The 20711-nt window shown below is 39.6% G+C and overlaps 1 protein-coding gene across 1 annotated transcript in view; it reads left to right on the forward strand.

The window, feature by feature from the left end:
• Positions 1-20204, forward strand: part of MRPL48 (mitochondrial ribosomal protein L48) — a 45499-nt gene extending 25295 nt beyond the window's left edge. Inside the window, exons 5-8 of the mRNA XM_043906905.1 lie at positions 8537-8706; positions 17515-17617; positions 19120-19209; positions 19929-20204. Of these exons, the coding sequence (XP_043762840.1) occupies positions 8537-8706; positions 17515-17617; positions 19120-19209; positions 19929-20003 (438 nt within the window). The 3' untranslated portion in view covers positions 20004-20204. The remainder of the gene's footprint in view (positions 1-8536; positions 8707-17514; positions 17618-19119; positions 19210-19928) is intronic.
• Positions 20205-20711: the final 507 nt, after the last annotated feature.

Here is a 20711-nt window from a genome sequence, read left to right on the forward strand (position 1 = left end):
TAGTGCTGGGTAGTGGTGGAGGCTGCTCGAGACTCCCTTTGCGCTCGGGACAGCCCTATGAAGACTTTTCATCTGCTAGCTCTCAGAGGCCCTGTCCCAAGTCCCTGTCTCTTGTTCCCCTGGTAAATTGGACTGGAAAAGCTAGAAGGCATCTTTGGCCTCCTTTCTTTCCCTAAAGTAACAGCCTATAAAAAATCATAAACAGCCAGATTTCCACTTTTTCTTCTCTGACTCAGGCTGACTCCTCTACTTTCTTGAGCCCTACAGCCCTGAGACAAGAGTTAATTCTCATGTACAAAGTGGCTAGCGCTTGTCCCTTTTCTGCTGGTATAATCTCTTCATTCCTCCTTCCAAAGGTCCCACACTCAGTCTTATGACTTCTGAACCTTGGGAAGGAAAAGGCACATCTACTTCACTCAGCTTTTTTTTTCAATACTGGTTTTATCTCTCTCTTGCATGGCCTGGTTTATAACTCTAGGTTCGTTCCCATCCCTCCATCCTGTGCCCTGTCCTTGCTGCCTCTCTGAGGAGTCAGTGACAGAAGAGGTGAAAGCGAAGGTTCCCCCCAGGTGGCAACATGAGGATGAGAGCAAATCATGGGATTCCAGGTCTGTCAGCACAGAACCAGCCTCCTTCTCAGTGATTTCCCACTTTTCACCCTGTGCTTCAGGTGCATTTTCTCATACGTCCATGCTGTCGCATGCCTCTGTGTCCTTGTACATGCATATCTTCCTTTTTTTCCCTCTCATCATGTGAGACCCACCTTGACTTACAGCAGTGAGGGACTATACTTCAAAGCATATCTCCAGACATAGCACTGTGTTTCAGTGTGTAGATCTCATTATTCCTTCAAGGGCCCTGCATCATTATTCCGTTAAAATTTAAAAGGCTTCAGATTGTTTAGAGTGGTTTTTATTTGATAAAAATAAAAAGAATGTAGTCCTTCACATTTGTATAGTGCTAGGTCTTATCTCCCAAGACCACTTACTTACTTGCCCTCAGCTGTTGTTCAGCCTCCAATCCTAGGGTAATAGCAGCTGAAGAATAAAAGCAATGCCAAGAGGAAGATGTGGGAGGATGAAATAGAAGCAGTATAAATGGCTGTCAGTTTTAGCTGTTATACGTTCTATTTTTCAGGCTCTGGGGCAAGAGAGTAAGATTTTTGAACTCAGACAATTTACTTCCTCTTTGTAGAATGGCCCCTAGGAAATCAAGATGTCTTTTCTCTTGGAAATTTCATGCTGTTTTGACTGTTGACATAGCGGAGGTGTTTGTCATTTCTGACACCTCCTTATTTGGTTGTAGCACTCATAGATTGATCAGCGCTCACAGCCACAAGTCTGTGAGGAGACCGTGGCATCATTCCCAGAAAAATCAGCAGATCAAAACCACTTTATGGTGACAGTCCTAGCTTCCTTGAAACAGGAAGATTGGTTTTGCTGGCCTAGTGACTATAGGGCTAGACATGGATTTTAGGACTGGCTTACAGAGAGCTGTTTTAAACTGGCATCCATGTTTTCCCTCAAGTCTGCCTCTTGTAACTCACTGAAAAGAACAACCGGCATTGAGCATCTGCTATGTGCCAGGCACAGTGCTTTGCACAGATGATGCTGTGGTGAATGGGGCACAGTCTCTTCTTACAAATACTATAAAGTGGGCTGGAAAGGATAGTGCTAAAAAATGTAACTAAAATACATGTGGGAAATGCTTTACTAGAGAAATGAACTAAATGTCAGTGGAGCAAAGCTAAAGAAGCAGTTCTCCCTGAAAGGGTCAAGTGGAGGTCTTACAGAGTTCAGCTCAACAAACATTTATTTATTTATTTTAAAATTAATTTATTTATTTTAACTGGAGGCAAATTACTCAATAAGCATTTATTAAATACCACATGTATTCTTGCACTGAGTACATAAAGTGAACTGACACTCATTTAGGAGTATCCAGTTGCTTGGGATAGCGGGAAACACTGGGGCTGTAAAAACTATTTTAGAGTTTCTCAGAGCTTTTCCAGGTACAGAGTGATTTTTGTGAAGACCTGACTTTTAGCTTGCGCCATTAGAGTGCGCCGGTCTCCAGCCCACTGGGCTCTCATCCTGCCTTGCCTATTTTGCTAAATTACAACAGTGTCAGAGTTTTAGAGAGAGTCATATTTGATGTGAATAAAAGTGATGATCTCTTTCCATTTTCAAAGTGCTTTCATGTCCACTATCTCATTGCCTGTCAAACCATAGGCCCTTGGAACGCTGGTGATGCTAGAGTGGAACCCTTCTTTAAGTTTAGTAATGGCAGTCTGCCATATTTTAGAAGATATTAAGCTAATGGATAGAGTTGTCTAAATTTCAAGTTTTTCTCCCATCAGTTTTATTTGATGAAAATAAATGTTAACAGAGAAACTCATGGTTTCATATTTTTTGAGCAGACCACTCCATTTATATAATATAACCGTATTTTCTGCTAGTTAAGTCATTCTTGTTTTATATGATGAAAATACATTGATGAGTATTTCATGTGCTTAACAAAGGGAAACATGATTTTCTTTTTTAGGCCCTTTGTAACCAACAAATTTGAAAACCATGCTTTTTGGCTCACCAACTATTCTGTGAGGTAGACAGGGCAGAAAAGGAAACTGAGGAGAATAAGTGATTTCTCTCTGACAGTATATATATTCTGCTAGTAAATAACTAAACTAGAACCAGAATTTAATTAAGTTCAACTCAACATTTAATGTTGCTGGACTCTAGGAATAGAGAAATGAATGAGACACAATACCTTCTTGTTGAGATAATCATTCGGCTGTCATAATAGAAATTCACTTAATCAAGGGGCTTAAATAAGATAGAGTTTGTTTTTCTGTCATATAGAGTATAGGTAGATATTCCAGCTTTCTGTTTTGCAAACGTATCATATTGCTTTTATCTCCTAGTCTGAGATGGCTGCTCCCACTTCAGCCTGCATGTCCACATTCCAGCCTGCAGGCAGGGGAAGGGGGAAAGCACGGGCATGAGCTAATATCCCACTGGGCAGAACTCAGTCATGGAACCATACCCAGCTGTAGGATTGGTTGGGAAATGTAATTTTTATCATGAATAGTCATGTACCCAGGAAAAATTCAGCAGTTCCATGATTAAAGGGAAAAGAGAATATTGAGGAAACTGGCAGGCTCTGCACACCATCCTTAAAGGGAAAGGCAGAGATTAGGAGAAATGTTTTGGAATTAGGCAGAGCCAAGTTAATGATTCAGTTCTTTGCTTACTAGTGTATGTTCTTGGGTAAGTTACTTAACTTTTCCAAGCTGCGGTTTTTCTTGCCTTTAAATAGCTATGTTATTTAAATGTTTTGTGAGAATTAAGTTAAAAAAGAAAGTTTTAAGTACTTAGCACAGTGTCTGAAACATGGAGCCCATGAGTAGTATTACTAGTGGTGATAATGATGATGTTGATGATAGCATTAGTCCTTCTTTTTACAATCCCATAGTACTCTATTTTCCTCCCTCAAATTATGCATCTTCTTATAATAACTTATTATATATATGCCTTTTCCAATAGATTGCGAGTTTCAGCAAGCAGAAACTATGGCTGTGTTATTTACTATTATATCCCCATTGCTAACCCTGGTCTGGCTTATCACTTGTGCTTAGTCACTCAGTGGTGTCTGCCTCTTTGTGACCCCATGGGTTGGACTGTAGCCTGCCAGGCTACTCTGTCTATGGGGATTCTGCAGGCAAGAATAACAGAGTGGGTTGCCGTGCCCTCCTCTTTTGAGGGGATCTTTTCAACCCAGGGATTGAACCCAGGTCTGCCACATTGCAGGCGGATTCTTTACCATCTGAGCCACCAGGGAAGCCCTGGCTTATCACTAGTGGTTGGAAAATATTTGTTGAATAAATGGATACATGTGCTAAGTGATAATGGTGTCTAAGGGAAAGAGGGTTGCTATGGGAACACGTAAGCATAGTACCTACCTTAGCATGAGGAATGAGGTAAGGCTTCCTGAAAGAGCATGAATGGAGTCTTAAAAAATGACTAGACTAGGAGGGACTTCCTTGGTGGTCCAGTGGTTAAGACTCTGCATTTCCATTGCAAGCAGCACAGGTTCCATCCCTGGTCAGGGGAAAAATGACTAGGAGTTCTCACACTGAGGGTGTTGGGTGGAGAGTCAAACTCTGCAGGAAGGGGAAACATTCTGGGCAAAAGTGGGAAGTCATTGATCCTGGAGATGCAGTTGGGAAACTTTAAGCAGTTTGTGTTAATCTTGGAATCTTGAGGAGGCACGTGGAAGATGATGGGACATGAGACCTAAGAAGTAGACATGTCTTGATCAACTTTTTAAAAAGATACCATTTATATTGAGTAACTGCTGTATACTCTTATATGTCATACAAAAAACCCAGGAGTATTGACCTGCTCGTTGTCCTTTCAGGCTCAGCCACCTGAGGTCATTGCTTTCGGGTTTTAATTGCCATGGTACAGCAAGGTAGCTTGTGCTGAACTTGCCATGGGAAGTGGCCTACTTGTTATGATTAAATTGAGAGGGTTGGTTCTTTTCTGTGTATCTCTCTCTCTCTCTCTCTCTCTCTCTCTCAACTGTAAGCTCCTTCAGAGTTGGCTAATAATAGTGGTGACTTCAGACATGTAAATAGATTGCTCCTCCCCACTATTTCTTAAAAAAAATTTTTTTCTACCAAATAGCAAGACTTACATTAAATCTCCAGTAATTAGGACAATGTGGTATTAGTTCAAGAAGAGACAAATAGCCCACTGGAACAGAATACAGAATATAGAAACAGACGCAAGTATCTGTGAGCATTTAGCACATTCATTATATGACAACACTGACTGCAGTGGTGTCCAGTCAACTGGGTTGGACAGTCATGTGACTCCTACTGCACACTGTACACAAAAAGCATTTAAAATTTTTGTAGATCTAAATGTAAACATTATAATTATCAAACTTCTGGGAGGTAACATACATGAATATACTCATGATCTTAAACTAAGCAAAGATTTCTTAAATAGGATACAAAAGTCATTACAACCATACAAGGAAAAAAAAATGAGTAAATTGGACTACATTAAAAAACAATTTTTGCTCAAAATGCACCATTAAAAAGTGAAAGAGGAAGATACAGGGAGGAAGAGGATATTTGCAACATGTACATTTAACAAAGGATCATATTTAGAATATAGAAGGAACCTCTACAAATCAGTAAGAGAAAGGAAGACCACCCAATCTAAAAAATGGGCAAAATACTTGAATAGACAGGTTACAAAAGAGAATATCCAGATGGCCAGTGGACATAATGGAAATGTGCTCAAGTTCACTGGACTTAAAGGAAATGCAAGTTAAAGGCTCAGTGCATTACCACTTCATACCAACCAGAATGGGTAAAAGAAACCAACCAGAAAACTTGACTCTACTAAGCTTTATAAGTACTGGCAAGAATGTAAAGCACCTAGAACTCTTATGTACTCTGGTAGGAGTCTAAATTGGAAACGATTTTAAAAAACTGTTTGAGAGAACTATTAAAGATGAACCTCTGCATTGCCTATACCTCAGTAGTTTCAGGTTCTGGGTATATCCCCAACACAAATGCATACATATGTTCACTGAAAGATACATGCAGAAACATTAGTGGCAATACTGTTCATAGTGGTCCACACTGGAAACAACTCTAATTTGAAACAACTCTGATTTCTACCTCCAATAAAAAGTATAAATAAGTTATAGCATATTCATATAAATAAACTACTAGGGTAATGGGAAGTGAAAAATTACTGTTTCACCTAAAAATGATGAATCTTGCAAACATAATCAGTTAAAGAAGATGTATACAAAAGAGAACCTAGTATATTATTCCATTTTCACAAATTTAAAAAATAAGCAAAATAACCCTTTCGTTTTGGAAGTCAGAATAGTGGTTTGCCAATTTGGGGAACAGGATATTTTTGGGGTGCTGGTAGTGATTTGTTTCTTATTCAAGATACTGTTTATTCAGGTGTTTTCAGTTTGTGAAAATTCATTGAGCTGTGTATTTATTTATGCAATTTCCATATGAATGTTGTTCAGTTGCTAAGTTGTGTCAGACTCTCTGTGACCCCAAGGACTGCAGCATACCAGGCTTCCCTGTCGTTATCTGTCTCCCAGAGTTTGCTCAAATTCATGTCCATTGAGTCAGTGATGCTATCTAAACATCTCATCATGTGCAGCAGTCTTCTCTTCCTGCCTTCAGTCTTTCCCCCATCAGTCTTTTCTAATGTGTCGGCTCTTCGCATCAGGTGGCCAAAGTATTGGAGCTTCAGCTTCAGCATCAGTTCTTCCAATGAATATTCAGGTTTTTTTTCCTTTAGAATTTACTGGTTTGATTTCCTTGCAGTCCAAAGCACTTTCAAGCGCCTTTTCCAGTACCACAATTTGAAAGTACTGATTCTTCGGTGCTCAGCATTCTTTATGGTCTAACTCTTACATCCCTACATGTCTGCTGGAAAAACCATAGCTTTGACTGTATGGACATTTGTCAGCAAAGAGATGTCTCTGCTTTTTAATATTCTGTCTAGGTTTGTCATAGCTTTCCTTCCAAAGAGCAAGCATCTTTTAATATCATAAGAATATTATATTCTAAAAACATTTTTACTTAAAAATTTTAAAAAACAAGGTATATTTTAAGATTCTAACTTTGAATTGATAAAAGATTCATATTATTAAAAATTCAAAAAATATAGAAGGGAAATAATTTAAAAGTCTGCTTCCCACCCCTGTTGCCCAGCCATCCAGTTCCCTTCCTCATAGGTAACCAATAGTATTAGTCTTTTTGTGTATCTTTCCAGAGTTATTTTTTAATATGCAAGCAAATATATATGTAAGTAGTTAAACATACACACATCTATTCTTCCCCACTTACCCTTTTTATATGTATGGCAATATTCTGAACACATTATTCTACAGTCTGCTTTTGTCATTTATCTTAAAAATCTTTCTATGTCAGTACATAAAGAAGTTCCTTATTTCTTCTTACAGCTGCATAATGTACTACTGAAAGAATGTGCCATGATTTATTTAATAGATTCCCCTCCTGATGGGCATTTAGGTTAAATTATTTCTGGTTGAGAAGCTTTCTTGATCCTGTTCTATGTTGTGTTACGTATCTATTTTTCCAGGCCTCATTTTAACTTTTCACAGCAGTTTGAACAGGTTGATCTGTAGTAAAGCAGTATGTTGTATGAAATAAGAGAATAGAAATAAAATAATTTTTCTGCCTCTAAACTTTTAAAAGAAAGGCTGTCTAAATAATTGGACTGCAGAATTTCAAAGCTAGGAAGGCTGGCAGAGAACTAATTCTGTGCTTTCTTGTGATTGATTTCTTTAATATTCTGATGAAAGTTAAGGATTTTCTCCTTAGAAAAATAAACACATATGTAAAATTTTGCATATAAATTTTGGGGCTAACAAACCCCTTAAAACTCCTCTGTGGGTTCTAGATTAACAATCTGTTGGGACTTTCCTGGTGGTCCAATTAAGAATCCCACTGCCAGTGCAGGGACATGGGTTCAGTCCCTGATCTTGCAAGATTCCACATGCCACGGGGTAACTAAGCCCTTGTGCCACAACTATTGGACTTGCACTCTAGAGCTCATTCTCTACAACAAGAGAAGCCGTCACGCTGAGAAGCCCATGCACCACGACTAAAGAGTAGCTCACCGTAACTAAAGAAACCCTGCATGCAGCAGTGAAAATCCAGTGCAGCCAAGAATAAATTTAAAAAAAAAGAATCTGTTGGGAATTCCCTGGTGGTCCAGTGGTTAGGACTCTGTGTTCTCACTGCCAAGGGCCTAGGTTCATGTCCAACTCTTTGCAACCCCGGAGTTCTCCAGGCCAGAATACTGGAGTGGGTAGCCTATCCCTTCTCCAACAGATCTTCCCAACCCAGGAATCGAACCAGGGTCTCCTGAATTGCAGGTGGATTCTTCACCAACTGAGCTATCAGGGAAGCCGAAATGAATAAATAAAAATTTTAAAAAGAGAATTCTTAAGAAAAAAGAAGAATAATCTGTTGGGAATTCCCTGGTGGTCCAGTGATTAGGACTCTACTCTCATTGCAGAAGGCCTAGGTTCAATCCCTGACCAGGGAACCAAAATCCGATAAGCTGCACAGGCAGCCAAAAAAAGAGAAACTCCTCAAGAATCTGTTATCTCGTATAACCCCAGTGATATAAAAATTGGGAAACTGAGGGCCAGGGATGGAAAGTGAGTCTCAAAACTAGTTAATGGCAGAGACAGTCACATGTATTTATGTTAAATAACTGCCAGCAATATTTCCTCTCCTTTCATTGACTGATGCTACAGCCCAGAATGGCAAGGGAGGCTGCCCATTCCTACCCAGGAAAAGTCCAGTTTGTAGGTAGGATAATCAGAGAGAAACATAGTAAACAAATTTAATTGAAAGATTGATTTATGTATATACATATATATATCAAGATGGTATTGTTAGAATTTCTTGTATAATACTTTGACTTTCCTTTCTCTTTTGTTTTGTGTTCAGCCCAAAAAGAAGAAGGGAAAAGTGGAAGTGAGACCCATTAATCTGGGGACAGATTATGAATATGGGGCTTTAAACATTCACCTGATTGCATATGACATGGCCCTGACAGAGAGTTATGCCCAGTATGTTCACAACCTCTGCAATCATCTCTCCATTAAAGTCGAGGAAAGGTATGAAAGATGCCTTTGCATGGGATGTTCTTGGTGTGGGTAGCATGCTCTACATTGTTGTTGTTAAATGAGATATAATTTTTGTTTTGAGAAATAATTTACATGTAGTAAAATTCACTCTTTTTAGGTATGTAGTTTGCCACAATCAAAATAAAGAACAGCTCCATTAAGTTTTAAAAAGTTCCTTGGTGCCTGAGGTATAGTTAATCTCCTATGTCTTGCCTCTAGAGTCCCTGGCAACCACTGATTGATTTTCTGTCCCTTTTGTTTTAAGTTCTCCAGAATATCATATAAATGGAATCATACAGTATGTAGCTGTTTGTTTCTGGCCTCTTTCACTTAGCATAATGGGTTTAAGATTTATCTGGGGTTTTGCAGACACTCTTTTATTCTGAATATATATTCAGAATTCTGAATAGTATTCCATTAATTCTGAATAGATATTCAGAATTCTGAATAGTATTCCATTAAATGGTAAACCTTAATTGCTTTATGCCTTCACTGGTTGATATACATTTGGGTTCTTCCTAGTTTATTGGTAATTATGAATAAAGCAAATAGATTCAATAAAAATAAATAAATAAAACAAATAGATTCAAGGGATTAGATCTGATAGACAGAGTGTCTGAAGAACTATGGATGGAGGTTCATGACATTGTACAGGAGGCAGGGATCAAGACCATCCCCAAGAAAAAGAAATGCAAAAAAGCAAAATGGCTGTCTGAGGAGGCCTTACAAATAGCTGTGAAAAGAAGGAAATAGAACAGCAAAGGAGAAAAGGAAAGATAAACCCATTTGAATGCAGAGTTCCAAAGATAGCAAGGAGCGATAACAAAGCCTTCCTCAGTGATCAGTGCAAAGAAATAGAGGAAAACAATAGAATGGGAAAGACTAGAGTTCTCTTCAAGAAAATTAGAGATACCAAAGGAACATTTCATGCAAAGATGGGCTCAATAAAGGACAGAAATGATAGGGACCTAACAGAAGCAGAAGATATTAAGAAGAGGTGGCAAGAATACACAGAACTGTACAAAAAAGATCTTCACAACCCAGATAATCATGATGGTGTGATCACTCACCTAGAGCCAGACATCTTGGAATGTGAAGTGAAGTGGGCATTAGGAAGCATCACTACAAACAAAGCTAGTGGAGGTGATGGAATTCCAGTTGAGCTATTTCAAATCCTGAAAGGTGATGCTGTGAAAGTGCTGCACTCAATATGTCAGCAAATTTGGAAAACTCAGCAGTGGCCACAGGACTGGAAAAGGTCAGTTTTCATTCCAATCCCAAAGAAAGGCAATGCTGAAGAATGCTTAAACTACCGCACAATTGCACTCATCTCACACACTAATAAAGTAATGCTCAAAATTTTCCAAGCCAGGCTTCAGCAATACATGAACTGTGAACTTCCAGATGTTCAAGCTGGGTTTAGAAAAGACAGAGGAACCAGAGATCAAATTGCCAACATCCGCTGGATCGTTGCAAAAGCAAGAGAGTTCCAGAAAAACATCTATTTCTGCTTTATTGACAATACCAAAGCCTTTGACTGTGTGGATCACAATAAATTGTGGAAAATTCTGAAAGAGATGGAAATACCAGACCACCTGACCTGTCTCTTGAGAAACCTGTATGTACTTCAGGAAGCAACAGTTAGAACTGGACATGGAACAACAGACTGGTTTCAAATAGGAAAAGGAGTACGTCAAGGCTGCATATTGTCACCCTGCTTATTTAACTTATATGCAGAGTACATCATGAGAAACGCTGGGCTGGAAGAAGCACAAGCTGGAATCAAGATTGCTGGAAGAAATATCAATAACCTCAGATGTGCAGATGATACCATCCTTATGGCAGAAAGTGAAGAACTAAAGAGCCTCTTGATGCAAGTGAAAGAGGAGAATGAAAAAGTTGGCTTAAAGCTCAACATTCAGAAAACGAAGATCATGCCATCCGGTCCCATCACTTCATGGCAAATAGATGGGGAAACAGTGGAAACAGTGGCTAACTTTATTTTTGGGGCTCCAAAATCACTGCAGATGGTGATTGCAGCCATGAAATTAAAAGACGCTTACTCCTTGGAAGGAAAGTTATGACCAACCTAGACAGCATATTAAAAAGCAGAGATATTACTTTGTCAACAAAGGTCCGTCTAGTCAAGGCTATGGTTTTTCCAGTAGTCATGTATGGATGCGAGAGTTGGACTATAAAGAAAGCTGAGCACAGAAGAATTGATGCTTTTGAACTGTGGTGTTAGAGAAGACTCTTGAGAGTCCGTTGGACAGCAAGGAGATCCAACCAGTCCATCCTAAAGGAGATCAGTCCTGGGTGTTCATTGGAGGGACTGATGCTGAAGCTGAAACTCCAATACTTTGGCCACCTGATGCAAAGAACAGACTCATTAGAAAAGACTCATGCTGGGAAAGATTGAGGGCAGAAGGAGAAGGGGACAACAGAGGATGAGATGGTTGGATGGCATCACCACCTCAATGCACATGAGTTTCGTAAACTCTGGGAGTTGGTGATGGACAGGGAGGCCTGGCGTGCTTTGGTTCATGGGGTCGCAGAGAGTCAGACACAACTGAGCGACTGAACTGAACTGACTATGTGGACCTTTGTAAGCAAACTAATGTCTCTGCTTTTTAATACATAGTCTAGGTTTGTCATAGCTTTTCTTCCAAGGAACAAGTGTCTTTTAATTTCATGGTTGTAGTCACTGTCTCTAGTGATTTTGGAGCCCAAGAAAATAATGTTTGTCACCGTTTCCATTGTTTCCCCATCTATTGCCATGAAGTGATGAGACTGGATGCCATGTTTTTTGAATGTTGAGTTTTAAGCCAGCTTTTTCACATATCCTCTTTCACTCTCCTCTTTTAGCCAAATTTGAACTTTTAAACCTTTATTACTTACAGTATAACTGCTAAATGTGCTCACTAGAAGACTGGATTGTCAGCTGTGACTTAAGCGCTCATAGCTGATAGTACTTCAATTGTTTTAGGCCTAAAGATGTGCTTTATCTTTTTTCTGATGCCTGGGAGAGTTGGTTGCTCTTTCAGCACTTGACACATATCTCTATCATGTCACTTAGTGCTCTGGGCTGTAATGATCTATTGATGTGTCAGATTCCTTCCCCACTGACTACATGGGGACTATGTTCTTTATTTCTTTAGTACCTAGCATAAAGACTGTCCCATGGGGGACATTAAGCCATTCTTGAAAGAATGATAGGTCCTTGAATATGATTGCACAATCCAGTTGTGTATACATTTCCTAAAGTTTAATGAACGAATTTTTAATTAATCAAAAACCACTGGCTGAGCCTCTTTTTGCTCTATGGTCCACGTGCTCAGTGAAACAGAAGGCACTGGACTTCTTGCTCTATAGTGTAGGCACTTTGTATCTTGTCTGGAGGATACAAAGGTAAATGCCCCTGATTTCAAGGAGAGTCTGTGTGTGTACATGTGTGTGCACACATGCTGCTAAGTCACATCAGTCGTGTCCAGCTCTGTGCGACCCCATAGATGGCAGCCCACCAGGCTCCCCCATTCCTGGGATTCTCTAGGCAAGAATACTGGAGTGGGTTGCCATTTCCTTCTCCAATGCATGAAAGTGAAAAGTGAAAGTGAAGTCTCTCAGTCATGTCTGACTCTTAGCGACCCCACGGACTGTAGACTACCAGGCTCCTTTGTCCATGGGATTCTCCAGGCAAGAGTACTGAAGTGGGTTGCCATTGACTTCTCTGATGTGCACACATACACACACATAAAAATAATTATAATGTGGAAGGTGGTAAGTGAAAGATAAAGTTTAATGTCAGTTCAAGGAGACAGAGTAGAATAATAATTTGGGGCTATGTTTCTCAAAGTACCACTCTGTGAAGCTATTACGAGCTTGTGCCAAAAAGTACATTAACACTTTGCTTCCTTCATCAAGAAAGTCTTGCTATTGAAAGACTTTCTATTGGAAGCTACTGAAAACAAAATGTTGATTGATTGTGTTTAGTGTCCGGTTCATGCTTCTTATCTTGTCTTGAATTGAGAACAAGTTTGCTTATCAGCAGCTTGTCTTTGGATCATACTGAGTAACAAATGGTTAAGAGTGAAAACTCTGGAATCAAAAGGCCTGGATTGAAATCCTAGTTCTACCCATTATTATCAAGATGACCTTGAGAAATTCTGAACCTTGGTTTCTTTGTCTCCATAATGTGATGATAATTTTCCTATTTTTTTGAGTTCTGAAAATTAAATAGGAAAATATATGATAGCACTTAACAGAGAGACCAGCACATTGTAAACACTCTGTAAATAATATTATTGTTATTAATAATTAATGAGATTTTTTTCAACTGGCACGATTTAGGGGTAGCATCTCAGAAGCTGTGGTGGCAAAGGGGCATTAAATGCCATTTACAGAATGTTACCATACCTTCAGTGAATCAGCTCCTTGAAGTAGCGTTTTAAATTTTCAGATGAACTTTTAAAAATATTTTGTTTTTAAAAACTGGCTGTGAAAAGCTCTGACTACATTTGAGTAAAGGTAGGAAGCAGTAGCGTTGAGACCTATTATCAGCCAGCCACTCTGCCAAATACTTTTCTGTATATTATTTTACTTAATTCATATAAGCACCTTGCCACAATGCTTGTGGTCCAAGCATTGACTTTGGAGTAAGACTGCTTCAGACTGGAGTCAGACTGTTTTCCCTTGTTCTGCTACATTCTTACTGTGTGACAGACCTTGGGCAGTTTTCTTAACCTGTTTGTGTCTTGGTTTCCTCATCTATAAAATGAGGTTAATAAAAGTACCTATCTATGTGAAGTAATTAGCCTCCAACTAATAAAAAAAATTAAAAAAAAAAAAAAGTACCTATCTAATAAAGCTGTAGTGAAAATTAAGGAGTTAATATATTTAAAATACTTACAATTAAGTTTAGAAACTGTTGGCTGCTATTAGTAGTAGAAGTAGTATAACAGAAGCTTGCCTATAGTCATACATCTAATCAGTGGCAAGGTCTTGATTTGAACCTTTTTTTTCTTCAAATTTTTTTCCTTTTTCCTTTTTTTCCTTCAAATTCTTAATTCCCTCTAACTGGTTCTCCACACTGCTACTTGTATGATCCTTCTAGAATGGAAATATGATTATGTCACTCCCATGCTTAAGTTCTTCCATGGCCTCCCATTCCTTTAAGATCAAAATAAAAGTTCCTCACATGTCTTGCTAGGTGCTCCATTGTGTCAGCTTGTCTCTCTTGCCTTAATTCACACTTCTCTCTCCTCCTTCTATCTCCAGTTACACTGACTTTGTTTTTTTGTCCTTTTCCACCTCAGGACCTTTGCATATGCTCTCTAACACCCGGAATACTTTTTCCCCTTCAGCTAATCAACTGCTGTTTTTTCTTAGGCTTTATTTTGAATGTCACTTCTTCAGAGAACCTCATTAAGTTAGGTCTTTACGTTATGTATTTAGGAGAAGCAAAGAGTATAAACTTCCCTTTTATAATGCTAACTCCTTACCCTCATAATTACTTGACTATTACTAGACTCTAAGATCTGTGAGGCAGGGACTATTTCTGTCTTTATCAGCAGTCATGCTAAGACCTTGCACAGTACCTGACACATGGTGGGCACTGGATGAATACTTGTTGCCTTGGATTTAGTTCCAATAGGCATAAACATAAATTCCTAGTATAACAGAATGAATCATATGCTGCTTCTTTCCTTGTTCTTTGCTCCAAATAGTGCAGAGCATAAAGAAATGTTCACTTTTAGCAATTCACTTCTTTGCATTGATTGAGGTTTTCAGACCATTATATCAGGTATTCTTGCTGCCCAGTTTTTCAGAGATAAAATGATCTTCTTTTCTTCTGATTTTCCTTTAGGAGTTGGGAATAAGGCTCTGACCTTGAGATGGAATTGAGCAAGGGAGCTGTGTGCTAGCGTTTGTTCTATAAATGGTCTGCATCGCTGCAGCTGCAGCTCACCCAGAGGAGGAGAGGAAGAAGCCTTTCCTGTGGGTCCTTTAATTTTCCTGTCTCCCTTGCCGAGCAGCTGTCTGAAGAGATGGAAATCTTACTTATCTGGGAGCAGCTTCCAAGCCTGAAGCTGACCAGCGCCTGTTCTCTGTGGAGAGTGAAAGCATCATTCTCTGTAAGGCTGCTCTTTCCTTTTTTTTTTTAAATCCACTTACATTTTTTAAATGGAGGTATAACATATAGAGTCCACCGATTCTAAGTTCCCTAGCAACCTAGCAGGCCCCCTTTTGTCCTGTCCCAGCAGTACTCTTCAAAGGCAGCACTATTTTGTCATGTTAGGTTGACTCTTGAAATTCAACTACTTCATTTCTTCTCTTCTGTTTTCACTATCTGATCATCCAAATAATGTTTATTGCAGAAAACTGGGGCAGTACAGAAATATGTAGATACTAAAGAAAAATAACCTTTACTCTTATGACTCAAAGGTCTATTCTACTTTAAAATAACTAGAGTTCCCAGTATTTTTTTTAATCAAACTATGTCTGATTTTTCTATTGGTTCTCTTTGAGGGCCTCATGCCTCCTTGCCTTTGTAGACTGCCCTCTTTTGGAATGCCCTCCAGGCAAACATCTGTGTTCATTCTTTACATCTTGATAAAGCACTGCCTCACCTATGAAGCCTTCCCCAGGCTCTCCCGCTTTTCTCCCTCTTGTCTCTGTAATATTTGGTATATACCTATATTGCCTTTGTCTTCCTATCTTGCCTGGAGAATCCCAGGGATGGCAGAGCCTGGTGGGCTGCCGTCTATGGGGTCGCAGAGTCAGTCATGACTGAAGCGACTTAGCAGCAGCAGCAGTGCAAATGTTTGTGTACTTACCTGTCTCCAAAACATTCTTAGCAAGCTCCTTGAAAGCATAAACTGCATTGCACCCATCAGACTGCCTCAGACAGAACAGGATCTCAGTAAATGTTTGCTGAATAAGTGAATGAACAAATAAACAAATCAGTGAAATCTTGCTAAAGTAAGTGTTGAAGAATAAAGTGCATGCTCAGTGGTAGGAATGAACAAGTCCCACTTTATTCAGTCTTATCTGTGGAATGTCAAAAAAGAAAAAGAACATTTTAGAGGCTGTTTACTTTTCTGAAAGCTTTTACATAATTACTTTGATTTTCCATAATAAGTTTATGAATGTACCCCCCTCCCCATTTTTGGTCGTGCCATGCAGTGTGCAGGATCTTAGTTCTCTGACCGGGGTTCGAACCCATGTCCCCTGCAGTGGAAGTGTGGAGTCCTAACTACTAGACCACCAGAGAAGTCCCGGATTTTTTTATAAAGAAATTATTGCCAAGTGTAAATTTGAAGTGATCAGAGATTGTGCTATAAAATGGAAGGGGTTGTTACTTCGGGTAGCTTACCTGGAAGTTTGCAATACCTAGCGTTTACTCACTGTTGTAAGGGCAAGGGAATTGGCATTTGTAGGCATAGTATGCCAGGCAAATTACTTACATAATCTTATTTAATTATTGCTAAAACCCTATGAACTAGGTATTATTATCTTCATTTAATAGCTGAAGAAACAAAGACCCAGAGAGCTGAATTAGTTTGTCCAAGGTCAAATAGGTAATAAGTGGCAGAGCCAACATTTAAATCCAGTACTGACTCTCATGTTTCCAAATCACTTTCCATTACACCAGACTTCTTTTTGTAGCAGTCCATCTGTAGAGGGTCATGCTCCTTTCTCTTAATTCATGAAGTTTTGTGTAGCATGAAAATTCAGCAATCCTACTGTTGTTATTAGTATTCCATTTATCTTCAGTTTTAGGAACTTTTTGATAAGATGAACACAATACTAATATCATATTTCTGTGTAATCATCAGTCCTATCTCAGCACCATATCTGGTTCTCATAATTGTCTATTGATATAAGCCTGGATTGTAATCCCCATTATTCATGAAGAAATGGAGTCCAAGAAGGAGAAGGGACTTGCCTAAGTAAATATTGCTAATAAGTGGCAGGGCTAAGACCTGACCCCAAGTTCAGCACTCTTTTCATTGTGGTATATAGATCTACTGAAGCTGATTATAGTGAGAATAGATTACAACACTGTTTCTCAACCTGGAGACATTTAACAATGTCTGGAGATAGTTCTAATTGTTAACACTTTGGGAATACTACTAGCATTTGCTGGATATAGAGGTTAGGGATGCATAGGCCAGCCCCCACAATAAGAATTACCTGTTCTAAAGGGTCAATAGTGCTGACATTAAGAAATCCTGCTGTAGAACTGGAGCAGGGGACTCCCTTGGTGGTCCAGTGGTTAAGACTGTGCTTCCACTGCAGGGTACACGGGTTTAGTCTCTGGTCAGAGAACCAAGACCTCACATGCTTCACAGCATGGCCAAAATTTTAAAAAAATAAATAAGTAAAATAAAAATACAACTGGAGCAGGATTGGGTTTCATGCCTCATTTCTTCAGAAGAGATGAAATACCCAAGGTTAGCCTCCAGAGTGTACCTAGTGATAAACTTAATTATTTAAGAACTGGCTATTATTTAGTAGCAGCAAATACTTATTAATCACCAGGCTTTACTCAGAGTGTTATATTAAGCATGACTAGGGATGCATAAAAGTATTAGACAGGGTCTATCCCCTCACGGAGTGTAAAGACTCCTGGAGAAGGTGTAAGAGGATCTGGTTACTTTGACCCTGGCTGCAGACAGACAGCCCAAGGTTGCAGGAGCCTACTGCATGCAGTAGTGGCTGCACTCAGGGACTACCCTGACTGAAGTGGTGTGGCTGGCTTAAGGAACCGTCCCAATAGCTGACTTTTCCTTCCCACAGTTATGCGATGCCCACCAAAACCATGGAGGTGTTGCAGCTTCAGGACCAAGGCAACAAAATGTTACTGGACTCAGTTCTTACCACCCATGAGCGAGTGGTTCAGGTAGGTACTCTGGAAGAAACTTGAAATGTCTCTACCTCTCCTGGTTCTTTCTTGGTTGAGTTTCAAACCTGGTATCCAGTTGTCTACTGGGTTTCTCCACCAAGATGTTCAACAGGTGCCCTACACTCAGTGTATACAAGACTAATTGTAGGAGGACTGTTTTTTTTTTCCCCTATAATCCTCCTCACCTTTGAGCTTAATGCTTGACCCTTCTTTGTCTTTGGGTATCCATTCATTCTCCAGATTCTATGGTTTCTACCCCTAAAAACCTTTCAGATCCATCCACTTTGCTTTACACTTATGTCAATGTGATCATGTCATTTTCCCACATAGACCCCCTCAGTGGCTTTCCTTTAACTCTGTAGCCATTAGCAGTCACTCCTTTTTCCCCATTCCCCTAGCTCCTGGCAACCACTAATCTACTTTCCATTTCTGTGGTTTTACCTCTTCTAGACATTTCTTCAAATGAAATTATATAATATATGGCCTTCTATATCTAGCTTCTTTCACGTAGCATAATGTTTTCTAGGTTCATCCATGTTGTAGTAGTAGCACATATCAATACTTCATTCCTTTTTACTGCCAAATAATATTCCAACACATGGACTTCACCCTTTTTGATCCAATCAAGAAATGTATCAGGAAGATAACCAGTAGGATGTTAAGGTAGTAACACCCTACATCTATGTTAAATTTTTTAATGATTAAAGTACTTACAATCTTGGTTCTTTAAATATTATCAGGAATAAATTATTTGAGTTTCATTTTATGACAGATCTAACTTGCCACCAAGGCCCATAGGATAAAGTTTGAACTCTTTTGATTAGCAGCTAAGTGGCTTCATGATTGTTCTCCAGCTTTTCCTCTTCACACCTTCATTCATTCCAGCCACACGTGGAACTAGTTTTAATTCCCTAGTACTGTGCTATTCCTCCACATTTTACTGAATATTATTTTCTCTGCCTTAAAAAAAAAAAACCAACTCCACACTACAGTTGAATTCTCCCAATTTACCCTTGTTTTTCAAGACTCCAACCAGATGTTACCTCTTTTGGAAGCTTTTTTTTTTTAACCTCCCTGATTAAGTTAGGTAGATGTTTCTCTTCTGGGTTCTGCCTGCCCCCTGCATGCCCTTCTTCCACACATCTGATTTATCTTTGGATCCTCAGCACAGGGTCTGATGACAATCAGGTGGTGGTCTATGGGTAAACTTGTGTTGACTCAGAAAGTCATCCTGGACTTAACCTCTTGATCCAGTTATGACATTCGTTGCCTATAAGAGCAGATATTGGCCATGACCATCTCAGTAATCAGACAACTTGGCAGATCAGCAAGAGAAATTGAAATCCTGTGAGGTCTGAGCTCCAAAACCAGCTCTGGGTGTTAATCCTTCACCCAAAGGCCCTCAGGCTCTACTGGAGCTGACATTTGAGCCCTTGCCCTTTCTGCCCAACCACCTAACTTTCAGTGACTCTCTTCGAGCATCTTCTTTCCTTTTGCAGATCAGCGGTTTGAGTGCTACGTTTGCAGAGATTTTCTTGGAAATAATCCAAAGCAATCTTCCTGAAGGAGTCAAATTGTCAGTGAGGGAGGTAGGTGCTAATTTGAGAAGAGGCCCACTGGTGGGCTCAAAATATGGATAAGGAAATCTGGACTGGCTGACTTTAGAAACAGCAAAGGCTTGTGGATAACTTAACCCAGATAATAATCAGGAAAGATATGCAGGCTGCTTTACCATGATCATTGGTCTGACTGTTCCAATGCATCAGGGATGATACTTCATAGACCATGAAAGCTGAACTCTGTCAGAGCATCCTGATGTTATGGGTAGCCCATTTTACCTCCAAATTCCCTCCCTTGAGGCAGCTGTATAGCAGAAAGAATATGATTTAAGATCATATACACTGTAAGTAATCAGAACACAAATAGGGAAATGTACTAAGGCAAGGAGGAAGTCCAATTCAAATTTGAGTCCTTGATACCTAGTATAAGTCTGGTACATAGTCCGTGTGTGCATGCTAAGTCACTTCAGTTGTGTCTGACTCTTTGCAACACTATGACTGTAGCCTGCCAGGCTCCTCTGTCCATGGGGATTCTCCAGGCAAGAATACTGGAGGTGGATTGCTGTGCCCTCCTCCAGGGGATCTTCCCGACCCAGGGATCGAACCCTGGTACATAGTAGCTACTCAGTAAAAGTTAGTTGAATCCAAATAATTTTCTACAGAGCTGGCTGATGTATCTTTTTCTGATGCTGGGCATGTTTGAGTGACTCTGTAGTAATTTCCTCTTATTTTCTTTTTCTTCTCCACAGCACACTGAAGAAGACTTCAAGGGAAGGTTCAAAGCTCGGCCAGAACTGGAAGAACTGTTAGCCAAGTTGAACTAGCTCATTGCAGACCATTTCATGCCTTTCAGCACTGGTGATATTGAGTGGCAAGGGGTAGAGCTTCCTGGGTGGCCAGAGTTGAGCAGGAGACCCTGACCCTCAACATCATAAGTACTCCTCTCCTTGCTTACCAATTGCCACCACTTTTCTTTGAGCCAACCCTGGGTATCCTCCATCTAATAAAAAGCTGCTGCTGATGGATGTGTGTGTGTATTTGAGAAGTCAGTCCATCCTGTGCAGTATCTTTAACTAAGGGATTGGATTTCTCTTTGCCTGTTGCTTTAGCACATAAGTGTTTTCTCCTTCAGAATTTCTCCAATTAAGAGTGAACTCATCCTTTAAATCAACCTGGCATGGAGTCCCTTTAATGAGGCAGACAATCACAAGTAAACTCTCCACATATAAAAGGCACAGGGAGGGAGATTTTGTATATGAAAAAACCCTCCAGATAGAATCAAGATCTGTTTATAAGTGAAAAAAAAATTACCTTGTGGGGTAGTGAGTGACTTGTCATAAGTATGCAGGTAGATGTTACATAACTGCAAATTAGGGTTGCCTGGAATAAATTTAAGCAAAGAATTAAAGGTTGATCTTGGTCAGGTGTCAGGAAGCTGCAGCCTGTAAGCCAAATCCCATTAACTGCCTATTTGCTTTTTAAAAAAATTTATTGAGGTGACATTCACATGTCACAAAACTAACCATTTGAAA

The sequence above is a fragment of the Cervus elaphus genome, chromosome 1 (assembly GCF_910594005.1).
Source record: "Cervus elaphus chromosome 1, mCerEla1.1, whole genome shotgun sequence".
In the NCBI taxonomy this organism is placed as follows: Eukaryota; Metazoa; Chordata; class Mammalia; order Artiodactyla; family Cervidae; genus Cervus; species Cervus elaphus.